This window comes from Typopeltis vanoorti, chromosome 10 (assembly GCF_054136105.1).
Source record: "Typopeltis vanoorti isolate ZY-2024b chromosome 10, IOZ_Tvanoo_1.0, whole genome shotgun sequence".
NCBI lineage: Eukaryota > Metazoa > Arthropoda > Arachnida > Uropygi > Thelyphonidae > Typopeltis > Typopeltis vanoorti.
This window is the reverse complement of record NC_143558.1, coordinates 109245979-109270193: the sequence shown is the minus strand read 5'-3', so window position 1 is coordinate 109270193 and position 24215 is coordinate 109245979. Positions and strand designations below refer to the sequence as shown.

Below are 24215 nucleotides of genomic sequence, written 5' to 3'. Positions count from 1 at the left end.
TGCAAGAAACAACATACTAACAAAACTTACCTCCTCCAAATGGGGTGCAGACCCTAGCACACTGAGATCTTCTGCCTTGGCCCTTTGCTATTCTTCTGCTAAATATGTTTGTCCAGTATGGTCCAGATCCTGCCATGCTGAAAAACTTGACCCAGCATTGAATGAAAGCTGCTGTTTAATTACAGGATGCCTGAAACCAACACCATTAAAAGACCTGTATGTTTTTGGCTGGTATTGCACCCCCTTCAATTCGAAGATCTGCATTCTCGACAAAAAAAGCAGACGAATGTCACCCGCTGTTCGGCTAGGCCACAGTGCCCCAAAGACAGATTAAGACATGGTTTCCTAGCAACTGTTAAACCATCCAAAAACCCTCCAGAGACAAGACTTCACCAATGGCTTACACTATCTATATCCTGAGAATAATACTGGTATTCCAACAGCTGTACATCTTCCACATTGTGCCCACTTGGACTGGAATACTTGGAAAAGCCTCAACAGACTTCGAATGACAGGATGCTGCAAACAAAACCTCTTCAAATTGGGCTACCTCACTGGACCAGATAATTGTGAGTGTGCAACAACCCAGTCCATGGAACACCTTCTTTCTTTTCCTCTTCTTCAATCACCTTGCACAAAAGAGGACCTTATATCCTGCACAGAAAGAGCAGTTGATTGCGCAAGATACTGGATGAACATCTGACCATATCTGTTGTATATAACTTATGTCTAGTTTCTTTTTCTTCATATTTTACTTATTATTCCCTGTATAATTCACCTATCAAATTTAAGCTGTTCTCATTTGTAATGTATCCAAATTTGTTGTAAATAATGTTGTACAACTTACCACTTGTGCTTGGATACGAAATAAAAAATAGTAGCATATTGATAAACTTCATGCATAAATGCCAAGAAATCATGGTCACTCCACTTTGTGGTGAAACTAAAAATTATAATTTGTTGGAACTTTAGTTTTTCTCGTTACAATTTCTCTTAGCTGCTGGACCTATGGTTATATCTCACGGTTCAAAATATGAAACTAATTTCATCATTTCTAATTACTAAGGGAGGGTCAAGTTGGACAACATTGGTCAACAATGTTAGTTGAGTTAGACAAGTGGCACTGGTACACTGTGATATTACTGGTTATTGTGAAGGAGTTTGCATAAGTTGTACAATATGGGATTGAGGTGCTAATATGTGTAAGAGAATGGCTGACTGACATATCAAAAAGTGGAAGACTTAAGATAATGAATAGTGTACCCCAGGAATTGGTCCTTAGTCCACTGTTATGCAGTTTTTACATTAATGGCATTGGAAATGATTTGACAGGTGATATACAGCTGTTTGCTGATGATGCAAAGATAGGCAGGGTATTCAAGAATGCAACTTATATACAGCACTTATTGAATGATTCAAATAGGCAAGAATTGTGGGTAAGTGAAAATTGATGTTATTTCAATGTTAGTAAATTAGTGAATTAATGACATCATTAATATTAATAATGCCATTAATATCAGCTTAAAATGCTATTAATTTGTCATTAAACTACCGAATTAATGACAAATTCAAAGTCAGGATACTTTAGCTGCAAGAAAAACTGTACAAACAGATAGAGAGAACCCTTTCCTTCATGCTTACACGGTGATCAGAATGCATCTTAGAAATTATGGAAACAACTGCTGTGTTAGAGTAAAACTTCAGTTTAATATAAACCAAAATAATTACTTGATGTTTCAACCTTCACATTAAGGTCATCATCTGGAGTATACACATATATATATATATATACAAAGAAACAAGCTGCACCACAATCTACATGGTATGCTAAAGTTACCTTTAAAACTATTGGCTTGACCTCTGATGAAAAAAATTTTGAAATCAAAGAAATTTTGATTAACAATAATGGTGGCATACAAATCCCAAGAATTTGGATGCACACATTCAGCTCACTTAGTTCTTCAAGTTTTCCAGCAAACCCTAACTTTAGGACTCGAAGCAATTTTTCAGCTTTTATTGGCCACCATCCTGCCTCTTTTTTTTTAAATTTATATGTATACTTATATAAGTATCTTTTCTATAAACATGTTGCTCTCTAGATTAATTTAATTTTTGACCTAATAGATGATAATAACAGGACTCTAGCTTTGATGTAGTAAGGTTTTTTCTCCACCAGAAGTCAGGCCAGTAGTTTTAATGGTTGGCCAGTAACTTTAGCATGCCATGTAGATTGTAGTGCAGCTTGTTTTTTTGTATACGTGTGTATACTCCAGATGACCTTAATGTGAAGGTCGAAATGTCAAGTGATTATTTTGGTTTATATTAAACTGAAGTTTTACTCTAACGTAGTAGTTGTTTCCACAATTTCTAAGATGTAGATAGAGAACAGCTATGAGGTTTCCTCAACTCTAGCCAATTACTTTATGGATTTCGAACAACATATTCTGAACGTTTTTTTCATCTAAACCTTCTACTTGTACCTCCTTGTCTGATCTTCATGAATTTCTTGAAAAAATTAATTCAATAAACCCAAGAATCATTTTTTAAATTTATTAGGTACATGCATTTTTTATAATCACTATAAAAATTGTCATAAAAAACATTAAAGCTGCAATGATATAATTCTCATAACGGTTGGTAATATTTTCACAGTATGATTGTTCATGAGAAAAAAAAATTTACCCTCCTCTCTGACCTGAATCCACCATTTGTAGAGTTTCTATTACTGGTTTCATAACTTGGAAGTGTTCTTTGCCTTTTGAAGTAATGTTTTGCCAAAGTTACACTGTTGCTTGTTTGATATAAATACTTTTTTTTTTTTTAGTTAACATTTGATGCAGCAACCATCAGAATTAATTTGTTCCTGGTTTTCATGAAATTACAATTTTCATTTTTATGTGAATCGTTCATTCAGTGAATTATCATCATCAAATTCCTGACATGTATCCTCAAGGGGTGTACAGGATATGATCGATTCATTGTTAGAATCGTGCCTAGTTAGGCACGATTCTAACAATGTCAAGTTCTTTCCTAAGATCCTCATTTTTAATATGACATTGCCATTGATGCCATCCATTCACACTCCTAATCTTTCTCAGACTCTCATATATGCAGTCTCTAGTCTTTCGTCAAGTGTTTTATTTCTAACTCAGCTCTCAGATTCATCTAAGACAACAGAATCAGGTTTGTTGATTCTGTTGTCTATTTCCATATTTAATTTACCATCTTCGCTTAAAATCGTGCCTAACTAGCTGAAATGTTTTACTTGTTCTATAGGTTCTCCATTCACAATGCAGTTGATATTTTCAGTGTTTGTGCCTATTTTCATTGTCTTTTTCTTGGTATTGCTGATTTTCATACTATATCTATGAAATCATGAATAACAGAGGGTTAATGTACATCCTTTTTTGGCACCAGATTTAACATTAAACCATCTTCCTGTACATCCTTCAATTCTGACTGCTGACTTACAACTCAAATAAAGATTAAGTATTGTTGGATATAATGCCCCATTAACGCCATACAACTATAGAGTGTTGAATAGCTTTTCTCTTGGCACTTGTCATATTCATTTTCCAGATCTACAAAACTTAAATACAGATCTTTGTTATATTCCCATGATTTCTCAACTATTTTTCATAAAATGAAGTCTGATCCCTCTATTTGGCCTGAATCCAGCTTGTTCTTCACCAAGTTTTTCTTCCACAATCCTTCTCAACCTTTTCTCAAGTATACTTGCATATATCTTACCAGGAAGGAACACTCAGTATATATACCTCTGTAATTCTCACATTCAGTTTTATTTCCCTTTTTATATATGGGTACTATTAAGAGCTCTACTCTAATCATCTGGAATTCAGTCCTATGTCCAGGCCTTCTGAACTATCTACTGTAAGACTTTTATACCTCCATACTTGAGGTATAAAATTTGACTATTTCTGGTCAAGTATCATCTATTCCAGCTGCTTTTCCACATTTCAGACTTTTGATGGCTTTTTTTTCTACTTCGAGTATGGATATGTATTCCTGATTGCATGCCTGGTCAGTGTTTTTTTTGCCACTGTGCTGTCACTGATTGTTTCGTTTAGCAATTTTTCGAAGTTATTATTCCATACTTCAAGGATATCCTTTTCTCCAGTTTTCATGTCAACTTTATCATCTCTAATTCCTCTTACAGCACTCTTCCCACCTTTTCTGAGTTTCTTCAACAATCTCCAGAATATCTTGCCACATTCTTGAGATTTATATTCTATGTTCTTACCAAAGTCTTCCCATTACTTTTGTTTAGCTAGGTTTATAGTTTTAGCTTTCTTATATTTGTCTCTTTATTCTCTAAAAGCACAAGCAGACTTATTTGCCAGGAAATTTTTATATGCTTTCTTCTTTTCTTTCACTGCCTCTTTAACTTCCTGTGTCCACCATGGAGTTCTGATTTTTCTATCTTTGCATGCAACCTCACCACATGCATTTCTGGCTGAATCAGTCAATGCTCTTTTCAGGACTTGCCACTGAATCTCCAAGGTTTGGTTACTGTTCTCAAACTCTTCCATTTTTCTTGAATAATGTTTGTATATTTTAGTCTACAGTTCACATCTGAGAGCTGCTCAACTTTTATTCGCTTTAAAACTTTCTTACATGTTATTCTTTTCAATATGAAATTCAATTTTATCCTGCTCAAGAGCTCCATAGTCAGTGAGACTTTTCTTAATCCTTGCCTCTTCTCTCCATGTGAATTTGTACACAATTTTTATATTGGGACATTGTTTTAGTAATAACCAGTCCATGTCCTGAGCAGAAATCCAACATCTATTAGCCATTATTATTAGCTTTACTGTTTTCTCCAAATTTTCCCAAAATATTTTTGGATATGTGATAATCATTTCCTACTCTGCTATTTAGATCCCTAACAAGGACCAACTTTTCATTTTTCATTGTATCAATTGCTTTCTCTAAAGCCTCAAAAAATTCCTCTACTTCTACCTTAGTAAAACCTTCTTTGGGACCATAGGCACAAATAAGTCTCATTGTCTAGTTCCCTATTCTGATATTTGCCCATATCACTCTACTTGAAGTTGCCTGCCATTCAAGAAGGTTTGCTGTTGGAGTTGTTGAATTGAATCGTTGGTTTTTGATAATTTGGGTTTTCAGTGAATTGTCATTCAAAGAATTATTTTTTCGAATAACTGCCTTTTTGATGAATTGCTTTTTCAGTTAATTGTTTCATGAATTATTTTTTGGTTAATTCTTTATTCGGTTAATTCTTTTTTTTTTTTTTTTCAGTAAGTTGCCTTTTAGTGATTTGTCTTTCATGAATTGTTTTTGCTGATTTTTCTGCATCCCAAATAAAGTTTCTAGCACATCAGCAGGTTTTGAAATGTAGATCTTTTAAAATATTAGCAAGGCTTTTCTTGGAAATAAAAGCGAGAAAAATCGAATGTTAAGTTGTCAAAAATTTTTAGAATAATTAATAAGGTGTTAGGAAGTTGTACTCTGTTTACCTTTACGATAAAACTTAGTTTTGTTTGAATTTGTAGTAGCATTTTTGGTGAAAGAGGAGAGATGTTATTAGCTATATGCAGTAGGAGACTAGGTCTAAAATATTGGTTGCCAGAAGACAAATGGGCCCACCAGTATAAGGCTATCATTTAATTTTTATAAGAAATAAATACAATTTTCAAAAAATACACAAATGAAAAAAAGTAGAATTAAAATTTTTGCAAAATAAATGTATTTTTTTAGTAATTACAGTGTACATATATTGTACATATTACTGGCAGTATACAGTAGATACTAAATGTAAATACAGATTGTTATAATTGAATTTAGAAATTTTAAAAAAATTTTAAATAAATAGTGGATATTTTAAAATAGTTTGTTTGTACTGAATATTTTACACATTAACAAGTATTTCAAAACATATTTCATGCAGTCCACTATATTAACACATTCGCTGCCATGCGCCTTGGGCATAATTTGTTACCAAACGCCAAGCAATTTCACTTCTTGCGGCAGTAATCAACATACGAGTATATTCGTAGTTTGCTTGTGAGGCTCATATACCAACTACGAGTATACACACTTTTGCTGCTCGCTCCACACGCCAAGCACTTTCACTTCTTCAAGGTCAGTATGAGTAATCTCGTTGCTGGCGGTAAGCGTCATACGAGTGTATTCATAGTTGGCTTGTGAAGCTCATATACCAACTAGGAGTATACTCGTAGTTGGCAGTGAATGTGTTAAGAGCAATTGTTTGAATTCACTAGATGATTGTGCAAATCTGTCAATAATTACTTCTGCATCCAATTCATCTAACAATTCCTTTTCAACAGATAGCAACATGTATGATTCCAAGTTCTCCTGAGACAGTGAATTTCTTAGCCTTGTGTTTATGATCTTTAACTGGTAATTAGTTTATGGAATTAACAACGCATATAAAGTATATTAATTAAAAGTAACTTTAATGAATAACTTCTATATTTCAGCAACCTCACATTGCCATCTTCAGGAACATAAAGATATGGTATGTGCACGCAGGCACTAACACAAAGCAAATGAGGAAGAAAGCAAGAAACTAATATTGTTCCTAAAGTCCTAATGGTGCCTTCTGGCGGGCTAATTTGGTAGTCTTGGCAGTTGGACTGATGTTCTCATAATATAAGTCTCCCAAATTTGGGGTAGTTTCATGCACCCAAATTTGTCGAGGTTAGGAACGTTTTTTACAGCTGCTGAAGATTCTTTGAATAATCTTTCGTATTCAAACTTGCTGCGATGAATTATTTTTGTTTCTTTCCAACGAATTTTATGGTGGGTATCTAAGGCATGGTCTGCCAACCCAGAGCAGCTGTACTGGTGAAACCGGATGTAGTCTTTGTGTTCTGAAATCCTGATATTTGTTGTTCTGCCTGTTTGGCCAAAGTAGGACAATTTGCAGCTGCAAGGGACCTGGTATACACCAGGTAGGTCTAGGGGAAGTGGTTGGACTTTGGTAGAGCGGATAAGGGATGTCAACTTTTTATATGATCTGTAACAGGAGGTAAGGTCATATTTTTTGAGGATATTGGTTATTTTCTCAGAGGTGCCCCCCTGAATGTAGGGGATGGAGATAGACTTGGTGTAATCTTTATTGTGGAGGGGGGGGGAATTGTGGGTTACTGGTTTTAGTATTTTTTGGATTTTTTTGGGGTTATAGCCATTGGCTAAGAAAGTGTTGAGGATGAGGTTTAGTTCAGTAGTTAGGGCCTTGTCATCTGAGCAGATTAATTTTGCCCTGTTATATAGTGTTTTTATAACCCCATATTGTTGTGAAGGGGGGGGGGAATTGCTGGTGAATGTATCTGCCAGTATGGGTGGGTTTTCTGTAAACAGAGAAAACCAAAGATCCATCAAGCTGGCGGGAGATTAAAGTATCTAGGAAGGGGAGAGTGTTGTTTTCCTCTTTTTCTAAGGTGAACTGGACTCTGGGGTGTTGGTTGTTTAAGTGTGTTAGGAAGGAGTGGAGTGTGTCTGAGCCATGTGGCCAAATAGCAAACACATCATCCACATAACGAAGCCAAATAGTGGGTTTTTGTGGGGCAGAGTTTAAGGCTTTCTCTTCAAATGTGTCCATAAAGAAATTGGCCAAGGGTGGGGAAAGCGGTGAACCCATGGCTGTCCCCTCTATCTGTTTGTAGAACTTTCCTTGCCAAACGAAATAGCCTGAGTTCATTGTGAACTGAAATAGGGCTGAGATATCGGGAGGAAACTTGGCTTGGATGAGCTCTAGGGTTTCTTTGAGTGGGACATTAGTGAATAGGGAGGAGACGTCAAAACTGACCATTATGTTGGTGTGTTGGAGTGTAAGGTTTTCTATACTGGCTTTAAAGTGGGCTGAGTATTTATGTGTGATGGTGTGTTGCCAGTATAGTGTGTGAGCGTTTTATCTAAATGTTTGGCTAATTTATATGTGGGGGAATCAATGCCATCCACTATGGGACGCAATGACACATTTTGTTTATGTATTTTTGGGAGTCCATATAATCGGGGAGGTCTAGAGTTATAAGGTTTTAGTTTGTTGGTGACTTCCACAGGCCAAGAAGTGACTTTCTTAAGGAGTCTGTGGAGAGTTCTAATCTGAGAGCTGGTCGGATTATATTCAATGGGGAGGTAAGTCGTACAGTCTAGTACTAAAGCAGTTAGCTTACCTTTGTAGTCTTTTTGATTGAGCACCACAGTGGTGTTTCCCTTATCAGCTTTGGTGATTACTATTTTTTTGTTGTTTTTCAATTCTTGTAGGGCTGCATATTCGTTTTTGGAGGTTTGGCTTTAGTGAGAACACCGACTACATCCAGTCTAATGTTGTTGGTGAGATTAGGCAGGTTGCGAATCCCACGTTCTATTTGGATCATGATTTCTTCGGCAGGTATTCTTTTAGGAGCTAGGGTGAAATTGTGACCACATGAAAGTGCGGTGAGTGCTTCAGGCTTTAAAACTGCCGACGAGAGGTTGACTACAGTGTTGAGTGATGGCTGTGGTAAGGAAGAAGAATTCTTTGTCAGGTTTTCGTATTTTTCGAATTTTTTTTTTGCCGATGCGCATGAGACGTCATAAAGTATCGACCATAGATCATGGCCAGGTGTATTCGAAAGCTCTTCCTCTAGTGCCCTTAAGGTTTTGTTTTCATCAGCAAGGAGAACACGCGTCGCGGTAATTTGTTCTCAGGGTGAAGCTAGTGCGATTATAAATGCGCAGAGCTTTCTCGGAAGTAAAACGGTGTTTCAATTTAACACAATTAGGGATCACTTTGTTATCCCGGCAGCGTTTTAGGAACGTCGGACGATTTATTTGCCTAGATATCTTCAACCTCAATTTCCCGTATTGACGGGCCTTTCATGCGATAGCATCTCTGTGGATGATCATGATTATAGGAGCACGGCTTATACGTTGGTCAGACATAACTGGTAATTAGTTTACGGAATTAACAACGCATATAAAGTATATTAATTAAAGGTAACTTTAATGAATAACTTCTATATTTCAGCAACCTCACATTGCCATCTTCAGGAACATAAAGATATGGTATGTGCATGCAGGCACTAACACAAAGCAAATGAGGAAGAAAGCAAGAAACTAATATTGTTAATAAAGTCCTAATGGTGCCTTCTGGCGGGCTAATTTGGTAGTCTTGGCAGTTGGACTGATGTTCTCATAATGTAAGTCTCCCAAATTTGGGGTAGTTTCATGCACCCAAATTTATTGAGGTTAGGAACGTTTTTTACAGCTGCTGAAGATTCTTTGAATAATCTTTCTTATTTAAACTTGCTGCGATGAATTATTTTTGTTTCTTTCCAACGAATTTTATGGTGGGTATCTAAGGCATGGTCTGCCAGCTCAGAGCAGCTGTACTGGTGAAACCGGATGTAGTCTTTGTGTTCTGAAATCCTGATATTTGTTGTTCTGCCTGTTTGGCCAAAGTAGGACAATTTGCAGCTGCAAGGGTCCTGGTATACACCAAGGTAGGTCTAGGGGAAGTGGTTGGTCTTTGGTAGACCGGATAAGGGATGCCAACTTTTTATATGGTCTGTAACAGGAGGTAAGGTCATATTTTTTGAGGATATTGGTTATTTTCTCAGAGGTGCCCTGGATGTAGGGGATGGAGATAGACTTGGTGTAATCTTTATTGTGGAGGGGGGGGATTGTGGTTTACTGGTTTTAGTATTTTTTCTATTTTTTTGGGGGTTATAGCCATTGGCTAAGAAAGTATTGAGGATGTGGTTTAGTTCAGTAGTTAGGGCCTTGTCATCTGAGCAGATTAATTTTACCCTGTTTCACCAGTACAGCCGCTCTGGGCTGGCAGACCATGCATTAGATACACACCATAAAATTCATTGGAGGAAAACAAAAGTAATTCATCGCAGCAAGTTTAAATATGAAAGATTATTGAAAGAATCTTCAGCAGCTCTAAAAAACGTTCCTAACCACAACAAATTTGGGTGCATGAAACTACCCCAAATTTGGGAGACTTACATTATGTGAACTTCAGCCCAACTGCCAAGACTACCAAATTAGCCCGCCAGAGGGCACCATTAGGACTTTAGGAACAATATTAGTTTCTTGCATTCTTCCTCATTTGCTTTGTGTTAGTGCCTGCGTGCACATACCATATCTTTATGTTCCTGAAGATGGCAATGTGACGTTGCCGAAATATAGAAGTTATTCATTAAAGTTACCTTTAATTAATATACTTTATATGCGTTGTTAATTCCGTAAACTAATTACCAGTTATGTCTGACCAACGTATAAGCCTTGCTACTAGAATCATGATCATCCACGGAGATGCCGTCGCACGAAAGGCCCGTCAATACTGCAAATTGAGGTTGAAGATATCGAGGCAAATATATCGTCCGACATTCCTAAAACGCTGCCGGGATAACAAAGTGATCCCTAATTGTGTTAAATTGAAGCACTGTTTTACTTCCGAGAAAGCTCTGCGCATTTATAATCGCACTAGCTTCGCCCTGTTAAGAGAACAAATTACCGCGACGCATGTTCTCCTTGCCGACGAAAACAAAACCGTACGGGCGCTAGAGGAAGAGCTTTCGAATACACTCGGCCGTGATCTATGGTCGATTCTTTATGACGTCTCATGCGCATCGGCAAAAAACGAATTCGAAAAAATACTAAGGCGGCACTTGAAGAAATACGAAAACCTGACAAAGAATTCTACTTCCTTACCACAGCCAACACTCAACATTGTAGTCAAACTCTCGTCAGCAGTTTTAAAGCCTGAAGCACTCACCGCACTTTCATGTGGTCACAATTTCGCCCTAACTCCTAAAAGAATACCTGCCGAAGAAATCATGATCCAAATAGAACGTGGGATTCACTACCTGCCTAACCATATCGCCAACAACATTAGACTGGATGTAGTCGGTGTTCTCACTAAAGCCAAACCTCCAAAAACGAATATGCAGCCCTACAAGAATTGAAAAACCACAAAAAAATAGTAATCACCAAAGCTGATAAGGGAAACACCACTGTGGTGCTTAATCAAAAAGACTACCAAGGTAAGTTAACTGCTTTAGTACTAGACCGTATGACTTATCTCCCCATTGAATATAATCCGACCAGCTCTCAGATTAGAACTCTCCACAGACTCCTTAAGAAAGTCACTTCTTGGCCTGTGGAAGTCACCAACAAACTAAAACCTTATAACTCTAGACCTCACCGATTATATGGACTCCCAAAAATACATAAACAAAATGTGTCATTGCATCCCATAGTGGATGGCATTGATTCCCCCACATATAAATTAGCCAAACATTTAGCCAAAACGCTCACACACTACACTGGCAACACACCATCACACACAAAAAAAAACTCAGCCCACTTTAAAGCCAGTATAGAAAACCTTACACTCCAGCACACTGACATAATGGTCAGTTTTGACGTCTCCTCCCTATTCACTAATGTCCCACTCAAAGAAACCCTAGAACTCATCCAAGCCAAGTTTCCTCCCAATATCTCAGCCCTATTTCAGTTCACAATGAACTCAGGCTATTTCATTTGGCAAGGAAAGTTCTACAAACAGATAGAGGGGACAGCCATGGGTTCACCGCTTTCCCCACCCTTGGCCAATTTCTTTATGGACACATTTGAAGAGAAAGCCTTAAACTCTGCCCCACAAAAACCCACTATTTGGCTTCGTTATGTGGATGATGTGTTTGCTATTTGGCCACATGGCTCAGACACACTCCACTCCTTCCTAACACACTTAAACAACCAACACCCCAGAGTCCAGTTCACCTTAGAAAAAGAGGAAAACAACACCCTCCCCTTCCTAGATACTTTAATCACCCTCCAGCTTGATGGATCTTTGGTTTTCTCTGTTTACAGAAAACCCACCCATACTGGCAGATACATTCACCAGCAATTCCCCCCTCCCCCTCACAACAATATGGGGTTATAAAAACACTATATAACAGGGCAAAATTAATCTACTCAGATGACAAGGCCCTAACTACTGAACTAAACCACATCCTCAACACTTTCTTAGCCAATGGCTATAACCCAAAAAAAAATCCAAAAAATACTAAAACCAGTAAACCACAACCCCCCCCCCCCCTCCACAATAAAGATTACTCCAAGTCTATCTCCATCCCCTACATCCAGGGCACCTCTGAGAAAATAACCAATATCCTCAAAAAATATGACCTTACCTCCTGTTAGAGACCATATAAAAAGTTGGCATCCCTTATCCTCTCTACCAAAGACCAACCACTTCCTCTAGACCTACCTGGTGTATACCAGGTCCCTTGCAGCTGCAAATTGTCCTACTTTGGCCAAACAGGCAGAACAACAAATATCAGGATTTCAGAACACAAAGACTACATCCGGTTTCACCAGTACAGCCACTCTGGGCTGGCAGACCATGCCTTAGATACCCACCGTAAAATTCGTTGGAAGAAATCAAAAATTATTCATCGCAGCAAGTTTAAATAGGAAAGATTATTCAAAGAATCTTCAGCAGCTCTAAAAAATGTTCCTAACCTCAACAAATTTGGGTGCATGAAACTACCCCAAATTTGGGAGACTTACATTATGAGAACTTCAGCCCAACTGCCGAGACTACCAAATTAGCCCACCAGATGGCACCATTAGGACTTCAGGAACAATATTAGTTTCTTGCTTTCTTCCTCATTTGCTTTGTGTTAGTGCCTGCGTGCGCATACCATATCTTTATGTTCCTGAAGATGGCAATGTGACGTTGCCAAAATATAGAAGTTATTCATTAAAGTTACCTTTAATTAATATACTTTATATGCGTTGTTAATTCCGTAAACTAATTACCAGTTATGTCTGACCAACGTATAAGCCTTGCTACTAGAATTTATGATCTTTTGCTTTGAAAATGTCCTCTCACATTGGACTTGAGTAACTGATAGTGTGCAGTTGACTTTATAAAGTTCATAAAGGTTATCATATGCCTTTTCATGAAGTCTGTTGGGTGCCAGAATTTTTAGTAACGCGACAGGCAAGTGCTACAAATTTTACTCACCATCATTAATCAATAGCTTTAATACGTCAAAGATCGAAACAAAAGAAAACAATTCCAATATTACTTGATCTTTGCTGATTTGTGGAGACAGCTTAATAATACCTTCCAGTGCTTCATCTTCAAGGCCCTTGTTTGTAATAGTTTTGAACTTTGCTGGGTCCAAGTAGGATAAATCTTTATGTAACTTTTTGTGTTGCATACAAAATGTATAGTGACTGGACAATGCAGTCTATTATTAGGTTAATCACATTTACTTGAAAATGAGTTAGAGAATCTGAGGAATTTTCTTCATCATCTTTAAGCTCATTTGCCATTCTTTTCTTCTTCCTCTGCCTTTTAACTGACAATGCTGTTTCCAAAGAGTCAATTTCCAATGTTTGATTTTCATCCATATTCAACTGTAAAATCTTGTCATTGCATTTATTTACAAATTCCAATGCCTTGCTGTTAACGTTATCAAATGTTCTTGACTGTTCCTTCACCTTTGTTGTAGCTGAATCTATTAAACTCCATGCAGTAAACATCTAAACCACTTGTCTGTAAATAACTTGATAATCGGGCTGTAGTTTCAAATATATACAAGTAAGTAAATATTGTTTCAAACTTTAGAAGACTTTGAAGTAAAACATTTGCTTCTTGTTTTGTTTTTGCATCAAACTTGTCTCAATCTTGTATCATTGATAAGCATGTCAATAGATTTATAAAAGTGCTGACAGCGGCATCATCAAATTGTTCAAATATAGTTGTTGCTGCATTGGATTTTCCTGATCATATTGTCTCACCATTTAACTTTAATCATTTCATTTTTTCTTTTCCTATCTGTTTTTCAACAACTTCTACCCATACAGCCATTCTCGTGTATGATGTTTTCATAAAAGTTGCTAAATTCTGGAGCAACTACTCCAGAATTTAAAAACTGAAAAAAGAAACTGCAGGCACACAACATTTTGTTTGTTCGGTTATTACCAAATTCAAGACATGGACATAGCACCATATATGAACAAGTTGATAAGTCACATCAGTAATTTTACTTTGTAAACCATTATACTGGCCATGGTAGCTTGCAGTTCCATTTGTACTATTGGAAAATATTTTTTGGGATTAATTTTAAGATGCTGTAATGTTTCAGTCAATAGATCAAAAAGTCCCTGTCCTGTACCATCATTACTTGGCACAACTGAAAGTAGTCACTCACACATAACCCCTTGAAGCACATACCAAATAATAATGCTAAACTGATTGATGGATGAATTATCTTGTGTTGAATCAACTTGAATAATATTTTGCTTGAGAAACTTTATGACTAATTCTTTTTTTTTTTTATCATATTCTCCATAATTTGGATTAACATGTTAATAGTTTTTTTACTAAGGTATGTAACAAGTCCACCACAGCCTTTCCTTGTTGTTCTAATTGTTTGATTCTTTGTGTAGACTTGTTTTGTGCTGCAGAAACATGAGATGCCATAATGGGGTCATATTTTGCCATCAACTGCACTGTAGCTAAAAAATTGCTATGATTCAGAACCTCATTATCCAGAGTATAAGCTGATTCATTTCTGTGACCTTGAAAAAGGAATTGCTTGCCTAACATCTTTATGATGTCTATAATCTTCATGACAATATTCCTCTGTTTCAACACTTCTTTCTTTTTAATTAGCGAAGATGCAAAAAAATTATCGAAATTGCCATCATTAACCACACTGATAAATTGCTGAACATTTCTGACGTGTTGCTTTACACAAATCGACAACAACACATGTGTTGTTGTCGATTTGTGTAAAGCCAAACTCTGGCTAATATGCCTGTAGTCATTAAAGCCACGTACAAAGGGTGATGGATTAGAAGTGTTGGGAGACTCAAAGACTAAAGCAGTATGAACAATATAACATTCATAATTTTCCTCTCATACAAATGAGCATCAAGTGGCTGAAATGGATGTTCAGCAAAAAACTGTTTCAGATTTGCTCGTGATGGATATTGGAAAATTTCAGCAATTGATCTTTCATTTTCTTGTGTAGGTTCATTTAGGATGTGCTTCAGAAACCAAGTCATTTATGCCTGAAGGTATATCTGATTCCCTGTAACTAGTTGAAGCTATGTGTTCAGATGTTGCAACTACAGGTAGTAAAGATACCCGAACAATGAAGCCAGAAGAAGTACTGGGCTTGGGTTGGAGAGTAAAACATGCTATTGTATTTGTCTCTACATTCAAAGTAGCTTTTTTTTTCTGTTCTTGTAACTCACAAATCATTGCATCATCACCATGAATATTGTTTCTTGCTTCTTGATTATTTGTTGCAGATTGCTTCTTGTTGCTCTTTGCGTTTCAGTGATCCAGATTTATGCTTTTTCTTTTCTATGCTGGTAAGGATAATATTCCTGAAATGATGCATCTATTATTAAAACTTAATTAAAAATAATCCAATTTGGGAAAAATGAACATCTACAATTACAATTAGCTGCAAGAACACATCAATGGAAATATACTTTATAGACCCTTCTATTATTAACAACAATTTTAACAATCACAGTAATTTTAACTGTAGAGTAAATAAAAGGTATCATTATTTATTGAACTTGCATTATGCGTATATATATTATCATTTGAGACTGCAGCTTAAATATATTTACTATCTAGTATTTTAATACTAATTTTATACAATGAAAGAAAATACATTATATTTAAATTAAAGGGCATAGGGTCACAGTATAAAAAAATATTAATTAAATACATACCTTTTATAAAACACAGCAAGCACGAGGTAAAGAGCTGACAAAGCACACTCAAACTAAGGCTGACACAATGATAAATATTTGTTGTCTTTGCTGTGTATGCAATAGCTCGATACGAATACAAAGTTGACTCCAGCTGCATGTCACGATCCCAGGCTGGGAATTCCCAGCTAAGTTCATTGTGCAGTTGCAGTATTAAAGATCCGAGCCTATATAATGTATGTGTTGGCCTCACATAACTCAAATCAGAATTATTTTTTCAGAGTTCTTTATTATATTCTTAAATATAAAGTATCCTCGAAAAACTATTTTATTAAAAATTTTTAATTAAAATGGTAATACAATGTAAATTTTAGTTTTGTACAGTAATAATATTGGAACTTCGATTATATTTTCAAGCTACTAAAAGGTCTTTAACATTTTTAACACATTGTCTAATGTTTAAGTGGGCCCACTTGCCATCGGGCTAGTTGACACCCTGGCCATTCTGCCACTGGCTATATGTATATATTAGCTATATATATATTACTCAGTCCTCCATGGAGCCAAAAGACTCATCTTGGGAGGTCCTTCCAAGGAAACACAAAATCTATCATACCACTCCTTGAACTCATTTCATTGAAAGAAAGAGTGGTCACTCCTTGACCATTCTTGCTCTCACTGCTCTATCAGGCAGTGCATTCCTCTGCCACCCTCCATGCAAAGAAACCACTCCTCACCCCCTTGCTCACAGCTTTCTTTTGCAAATTTCAGGAATGGCCCCCTTGTCATCGCTCTGAAAAGTCTAAAATGTAAACAAAAGTTATGCATCCAGAAAAGCATCTCATGTCACATATATTTGGCTAATTGAAAGTTGTCTGTCATACATACTTTTATCATTATATAAGCATAAATTATTTATTTAAACATCAGTTGAAATGACCTTATTTCTTAGAATATTTGTGAAGTCCTGTTATGATTCTGTTACGAACTTCTAAATATTTAATTCTTTTCAGCACAGTTTTAATATCTTATATATATATATATTTTTTTTTTTTCTTCTTTTAGTAAATTTGAAAAATTAACAAACATTAATGTAACAAATATGCTAGTGAATGGACCTGGAGATCTAGCACAATTACCAGAAATATCTAATGGCATTCTTCTTGATTTGTCCCTGAATCTTCTTACATCATGGAAAGATGTTGCCGAGATAGTTCAGAAGATGCCAAAGTTAAAAACTTTAAATCTCAGGTATGTATGGCTAATGTTGATGAGTTTATTTAGTATAATCAAAATAAAAATATAAAATGGTTTTTTAGGAGAATTCAAACACTAATATATTTTATACTAAAAAAATAGCGAAACTTAGCAGTTAATGGGGCCACCTCATATCTCCAACCAGAAGCTAAGTTAAAAGATTAATGAAAAATATTAATTGATACTGAAGAGTAATTTAAAAGACATATCTGGTTGTATATATTTGGAATACGAGAATTTTTAGTTTCTAAAAGTTTTAGTTTTCGAACTTATCCTTTTCAAAATCTGTAATTGATTCATAATTTTCCTTGTTTACTGGTCTTATTTATGCACCATTATCAACACCATTCTCTTACTGCATGTTCTTGGCTCAATGAAGTTTGGTTCCAAATATTTTGTCATTCTTGTCTAAAACAAAAATATACAACCAGGTGTTGTCTTTTAAATTACTCTTCATTATTAATGAAGAGTAATTTATATAATGCTTTTATTTAGCCTGTGGTTGAAGATACAGAGTAGCTTCATTAAATTACTAAGCTGTTCTATTTTTCTATTATCTGACATCAAGAGCGACACAAAACCTTAGTTTCAGAAACTCCATGTACAAATATTTCATACTTTTCTCAAATACAAGATTACTGGAATACTTTAGTTCCTTTTTCAAATTAGTTTATCTTTTTATTTTCATAAATTCAGTGAAATTACAATGCTTTTCTAAATATCTTTTAAATTATCCTTGAAATACTGAAATGCTAACTGGAACAAATGTCAAACAGACCTTCAGAAATCTGTTTCACTACACCAGCTTCCAGTCATCAGAGTGAAGATTTTTATAGAAGCACATCAATGCAAGTTGAACTTTATTTATAAGGAAGTTCCAGTTTATATATTTTAAGTCTGTATTACATTTCTTTAACCTCTTATAAGGAACAATAAATTTTTAGCTATTTGAAAATCAAAATCATTACATTTCATTGTAAGCAAGATCAATATATTTCCTACAAACATGACTGTAACAAAATTCTGTCTCCCTTGATGTAAACTCTAGTGGCTGAGTAACTTGACTTTTTCTAATTTTGAAGTTTCTGGAACAAAAAAACTTTGTAGAAACTGGGATGCAGTAAATAACTTCCTGATTAAAATTAATTGTTTAAGCGTTTCACCAGCTCAAGCTAGCATTATCAGAGGCATTTTAACAATACATAGTTGTGAAGACATAGGAATGAAATGTTCTTAATTGACATTCACATTCACGAAGGATGACAGTGGCATTCTTTGTGGTAATAGCTGTCATTAGTGCTGAAAGGAAGTTAGGGTAATGTGCCAAAATCTGCAAGATAGCACCATCAGTTAACATGGATTGCCATGTTAACTGATGCAGCATGCAGCTAACTGGTATCTGTAGAACTTGTGCCACTAGGAACAGTCTCTCTGATTTAAACTGGGATTTGTGAAGTAGCCTGGCTTTCTTCTATATGTTAAAATGGCTTCCTCCAAGGCATGTTATGCTGGTCTACTTGCTTTTTGGTCATCATATGGATGTATTTTTTTAATGTTTTTTTTTTTCCCTAAGTAGTCCATCCTGTCTGTCCAGACTACTGAGTACCACTGATAAAGGAAGCGTTAGACACCTGGGAAAACATATGCATAAAATCATAAAAAGTCCATTTGGTACAGACAGCCAAAAAGCAGACTACCACAACATTCTTTGAAGAAAGACTATCTCATGAGATCAAAGAAAGCCTGGCTTCTTCTCAGAGTTTAAATTAGAGAGACTGTTCCTGGAAGCAGAACAAGTTCTACAGAACCTGGTTAACTACAATTGAACTGATAGTGTGATCCTGCATAGATTTTAGCACACTGCCCCAGCTTCCTGTCAGCAGTAATAACAGAAATTACCATGAAGTGCACTACTGTCTCCCTGCCTTCAATAACAGTATTGTTCAAATGCCTCTGATAATGTCAGCTTTTAAATAACTAATTTTAGTCAGTAAATTATTTATTCACATTCCAGTTTCTGCATTTTTTTTATTTCCCAGAAGCTTCAACATGAATCATAGCAACAGCTATGGAAATTCTGCTTCCTTTGTCTGCTGTACCTGTCATTGTTAGTTTCTTGGCTAGTTTATCCATTTTCTAGGGAGGGGGACCAAGTTTCTAGGAGGAAAAACCTTTTCACCTTCAGTTTAAAGTTCTCTTTTTATATCAATTCCGCATGCAAGAGATTTCAGAATGTATAACATGAGTGCTATGTAGACAAGAGGATATGGAGAGTAGGCATAGAACTCATGTTGGTGTTTTTTTCAATACTTGGGAGTTGTAGTCTGGTGAAAACAGCATCAAGCTGTTTTCCAAAGAGCAGAAATGAATTTATTCTCTTTGGAAAAAGGTAGATGGAATGAAAGAGGAAGGACAATTTAGGTAGAGTCATGCATGCAGTAAATGGATGTTAGTCATCACATTGGTTACTTGTGCTCTTTCAGAATTAAAGCAAAATGGAGATACTATGTTCCTATTTCATCAAAACATTGTCCATGAAAATGCCTATAGTCATGTTATAGGCATTTTCATTCTGCTATAGACAGAAATAGCATATCTAAAAGATAATGACTTAGAGTAAATCTCTGAGAGTGGGCATCACTTAATTGGATTGCTCTTTTCTGGATATTATCAGGTATTTTAAGAGGTTTTTGTTTGCCAATTAGACTGTGAGAAAAGTATTCTGTTTTTTGTAGATATAGGATTCATATAGCATTAAGTTTTTCTGGTGAAAAAAAGGTGTCTTGAATAGAAAAGGATATCTTTTTTTGCAGAAGCACATGTGTTCATGCAGGAAAAGCTAGTAATGCAACTCAGCCTGAGAAGAGAAACATGGTTTTATGTAGAGATATGGGTATTATGAAAGTAAAGGGAAATTATTGGAGATCTTTCCTGCAAGAAATAAGGCAGGACTGTGTTCTGGTAGCATTGAAGTTCACAAGATATTGGTTATAGATCATGAGCCTAGAATGACTGGAAACTGTAAGGTGTAAATTTGAAGAGGAATGTAGCATACTGTCGTTCATTAGCAAGGCTCTGAATAGGACTTGTAGTCTGGAAGAGAGTCATTTATGTATATAAGAAAGAGAATGGGTGGTGAGGAAATCTGAAGGCCATCCACCATGAAACATAGTGAATGACCCAAGAGGAAATTGGCTGCCCAATTACAATGTATGGTGAGCAGGTCTCTGTGCTAGATCATGGAAGTGTCAAGGGTATTTGCATGAGTTCATCAAAATTTCTTGACTTGTGTCCAGAGGCAAGTTATAGCAACAGGCTAGGATCCGTTATGTATTATGGTAGAATTCCATTCCTACCACTGGTCATTAATTAGCTAGGTCCTTTAGGTGGTGAAGTTTGTGATTGATGACTTTCTTCAGGATTTTTGAGAGAACTGAAGCGAGAGTAATGGGATGACAGTTTAATGGCTGACTTCCATCATTCTTTTTTGGTGTAGACTTGGTTAAGGATTGCTCTCAATGGCTCTGTTTTGTGACATGGATTGGACCAATCATTTGGGAGGAATTCAGTTCTCTTTCATGAAGGGTTTGTGCTTTTACTCTCTGCTGCAGTGAGCTTAAAGTTACTATTGGTTCTGTGGGACTTAGGTCATTTCCATAGTTCATTATAGTGTATCATTTCATTTCATTTCATTATAGTGGTGTTTACTGTATCTGGATCACTCAAGATCAGATCTCTTGTCTCTCTTAGCCTGACTTACAGTTGCAGTGTTTCCTGACTTGAGCATATCATATCCATAGTGTTATCTGCCTCAAAATTGTGTTATTTTCTGTTCAAGACCCTACTTTTCATCTTACAACTTCTAGTATAAAACTCATATCTGCTCTACCTTATAGAAAATTCTTCTCATATTTGGTGTGGTGCACCAGAATTACTCCTAAAATTGCTTGATCATACCATACAAGGACAGTCCACTTAATTGGTGACCCCTCTCTCTCTCATCCTCCAGTCAACACTGACATCCTCTTACCACCATGCACCTTTTGTATAAGTATTCTCTGGATACTGTTCTGCTGAATTAGCCATTACCATTACTCCAACCTTTCCTTAAATCTGCAAATATGTGTAACTGCTAATCAACATCTCTTCATTGTTCAGCTTCAATTGCTGTTTCTCTCTCTCTCTCTCTCTCACTCTTTATACTTTGTCCTCCCAGACAGTTTTTCCCTAAAGATTATAACTCTTATTTGTTTGATATCAACAGACAAGTTCCTTCTTTCTTCTTCATTTCTTGTTCACCCATGGCATTGTTGTGCTACAGGATCTTCAGCGTTTGTATATAGTCAATATTAAAAGCTTCATCTTATTCAGAGGAACTGGAAAAGGTAAGCTGGTTTGAGCTGTGGACGTTGAAGTTCCTACAGTTGATGATCTCACTTGTTATTGAGACTGCAATGAAGCATGTTTCAAAAAGTAATCCAAGTGGTTAGAGCGATTAACATCATTTGGAGAGCAGTAAATGGAACAAAGAATGCTAGAATGTAGTAAGGAAAGGTTGAATCACAACAGATCAAAAGGAAGGGATTCTCAGTTTGGCATTCCTGAAGAGTGGATGTCAAGTTTTATGAATGAACATACTGACACTCCTGTTGTATTGAAGGAATCATGTAAAGTGCAAGCGAACTGGTTGAGATGGACTGTAGTTGGAGAAGTTTCTTTAGAAATAACAGGTGAGGCTTTCAAGACTACAAGCTGTGGTATACATCATTTATGTTAAATGTGAAGTGGATATCAATATTTCTTTTCTTTTCTTTTTTTTTTATTTTTGTTGGATTTTTTTAAAATTCTTTTTGAGCATGTTGTTCACATTCTAGTCATGTTTGAATCAGTATCTTTCCAACAACTGTAGGATGTTATGGCTACTGAGTGCACCATGGAAGCTTGTTACAAAATGTTACTTTTTTACAAAATCTGGCACTTTATTTTAATCATAATCTTGTTTAAAATTCTCTGAAGAATATACAGAAAACCTGTATATCATCATCATTGCATGGCCAAATCATCCAAAAGACGCAGTCTTAATCCTCAAGTACTCAGAGAGCCAGAATTATTGTTTTAAATGTTTCTACAGCAAAATCTAACCATGGTGCTTAGTGGTTAGTAGACCTCACGATGAAAGTTGAATGACTTTACCTCAGAGATAATGTCTTAATTCTGAAAGAGAATTTTAAAAAAAGAAAAAAAAAATGAAAGAAAAATAAAATAAAAACTTGTTTCCTTGCCTTACATCAGCATCTCCAAAAAGTTGAAAGAATGCTTTAATTACACTTTACAATAAAGAATTACACCTTACAACATAATCATATAAAGGTGCTCATATCCTTGTATAGAAACATCATCTTAACTTTATCTACATGAGGAATATCGATGGAAAAGAAACTGAGCTTGCAGAAGAATTGGATAAGTAACAGATTAACAAATAGGTGAAATTTTTCCAAGCAACAAATACAAGATGTTGCATAGATAACAATCATGATAAAGAAGGACAAGTTGTAATTTTAAACACTAAGAGAATAATCTTCTTGAATAGCAGGCAGCACCAAGTAATGTAGGCAGATAATATAATGGGGAACTGGACAGTCAGATTTATTTGTTCTTTTGGTCCCATGAAAGATTCTACTACTATGTATATATATAAGAAAGAGTATTTGCAAGAGTATTTAGGAAATTCCTGGATTTTCTTCGAATACTAATAGAGGAAAGAGTTTTGTAAATACACCTGCAGATATGAGATGAAAAAAGTTTTATCTTTCAAAAACAAGTCAATTCCTGTTTAACTGGATTCAATCTTTTTGGATCAGTTATACAGAATATAGTGAATTATTAGGTATTTCGACATTATGTCATAAAGGGCACTGAGATCGAAACTAATGAATTTTTTATTAATTTGCATATCACCTGATTATCTTCTTTGCCACATCTTTATATAACTTTCAGGGATGGCCTCTTGTTTTTTCCCATCTTAATGTCCACTGTTTTTATAATTCCTTTTTAGTCAAGAATCCCCTAACTTGAAGGTCTATATCATATTTCCTCTTTTCCTCCTATCCACCAAGCTATAATCCAAATTCCCTCAACCACTCTGCATAACCAGCACTCCAGTGTCTAGATATCACTTTAGTCATTCATCTTTGGACCCTATCCATTGCTTTCACATAACAGTGCAAAGTAGGTGATCAAATTTGAGCATAATCCATGTGTGGTCAGACCAATGCCTTATATAGAGGCACCACCACCTCCGTATCCCTACATGTCAATGTAATTTTTATTCCAGCATCATGTGATATGTGTAGCTTTTGCAACACTTGCAATGTGACCTTGGAACTTTAGCCGACTGTCTAATCACCCCAAGAACCTGAATCTCATTTGCTTCCTGAAGTACAGCCCCACCAATACAGTATGCAACTTTATATCTCTGCACCCCAAAGTGTAGCACCTTGCATTTATTAATATTAAAACTACAACCCAACTCATCTGTCCAAGCTAAAAATCTGTTCAAATCTTCATGTAGAGAATTAACCTTAGCAATACTCCTGATAATTCTACTTAACTTTCCATCATCAGCAAACATTTAAAGATCCAAACAGCAGAACCCTGAGGCATGCCACTGGTTACCTTCCTTTCCTGAGACAGTGCTCCACCACACACACAACATGCTGGTATCATTCAGGAACCAATCCTCAATCCATCTAACCAGTCTGTCATCTGATCCCATCTTCTGCAGTATGTATGCCAATCTGTCATGTTTTAATCAATCAGATGCCTTTGTAAAGTCCAAGAAAATCACTCCATATGAATTTCCTTTATCCAAAACGTTACTTTATCATAAGTAAACAGATTTCTAAAACAAGAGCTGCCCTTCACAAACCCATGCTGACTGTCATAGAGAATCTTATGTCCACCACCTCAATCCTGTATTCTATTCCTAATCAATTTCTCCAACACTTTGACCACAACTACAGATATATATAGACTGGTCTGTAATTGGAAACTTCTTTCCTGGAACCATGCTTGCAGAGAGGTACTATTTTGGCTTCTTTCAACTCCTTAGGAATCTTCCCCACTCTTTTAAGTTCTTTGAAAGAATTCTCCTTAAAAGAATTTCACCATTCATCAAAAGAGCACCCCCCTCATTGAACAGGCTAGCT

At 36.0% G+C, this 24215-nt stretch overlaps 1 protein-coding gene across 7 annotated transcripts in view; it reads left to right on the top strand.

Moving 5' to 3' along the window:
* Tbce (Tubulin-binding cofactor E) overlaps positions 1 to 24215 on the top strand; it is a 319945-nt gene that overhangs the window by 100216 nt on the left and 195514 nt on the right. For all 7 annotated transcript variants that reach the window (XM_090399269.1, XM_090399264.1, XM_090399265.1 and 4 more), the window contains exon 5: positions 16816 to 17001. In XM_090399269.1, coding sequence (XP_090255395.1) covers positions 16816 to 17001 — 186 coding nt within the window. The remainder of the gene's footprint in view (positions 1 to 16815; positions 17002 to 24215) is intronic.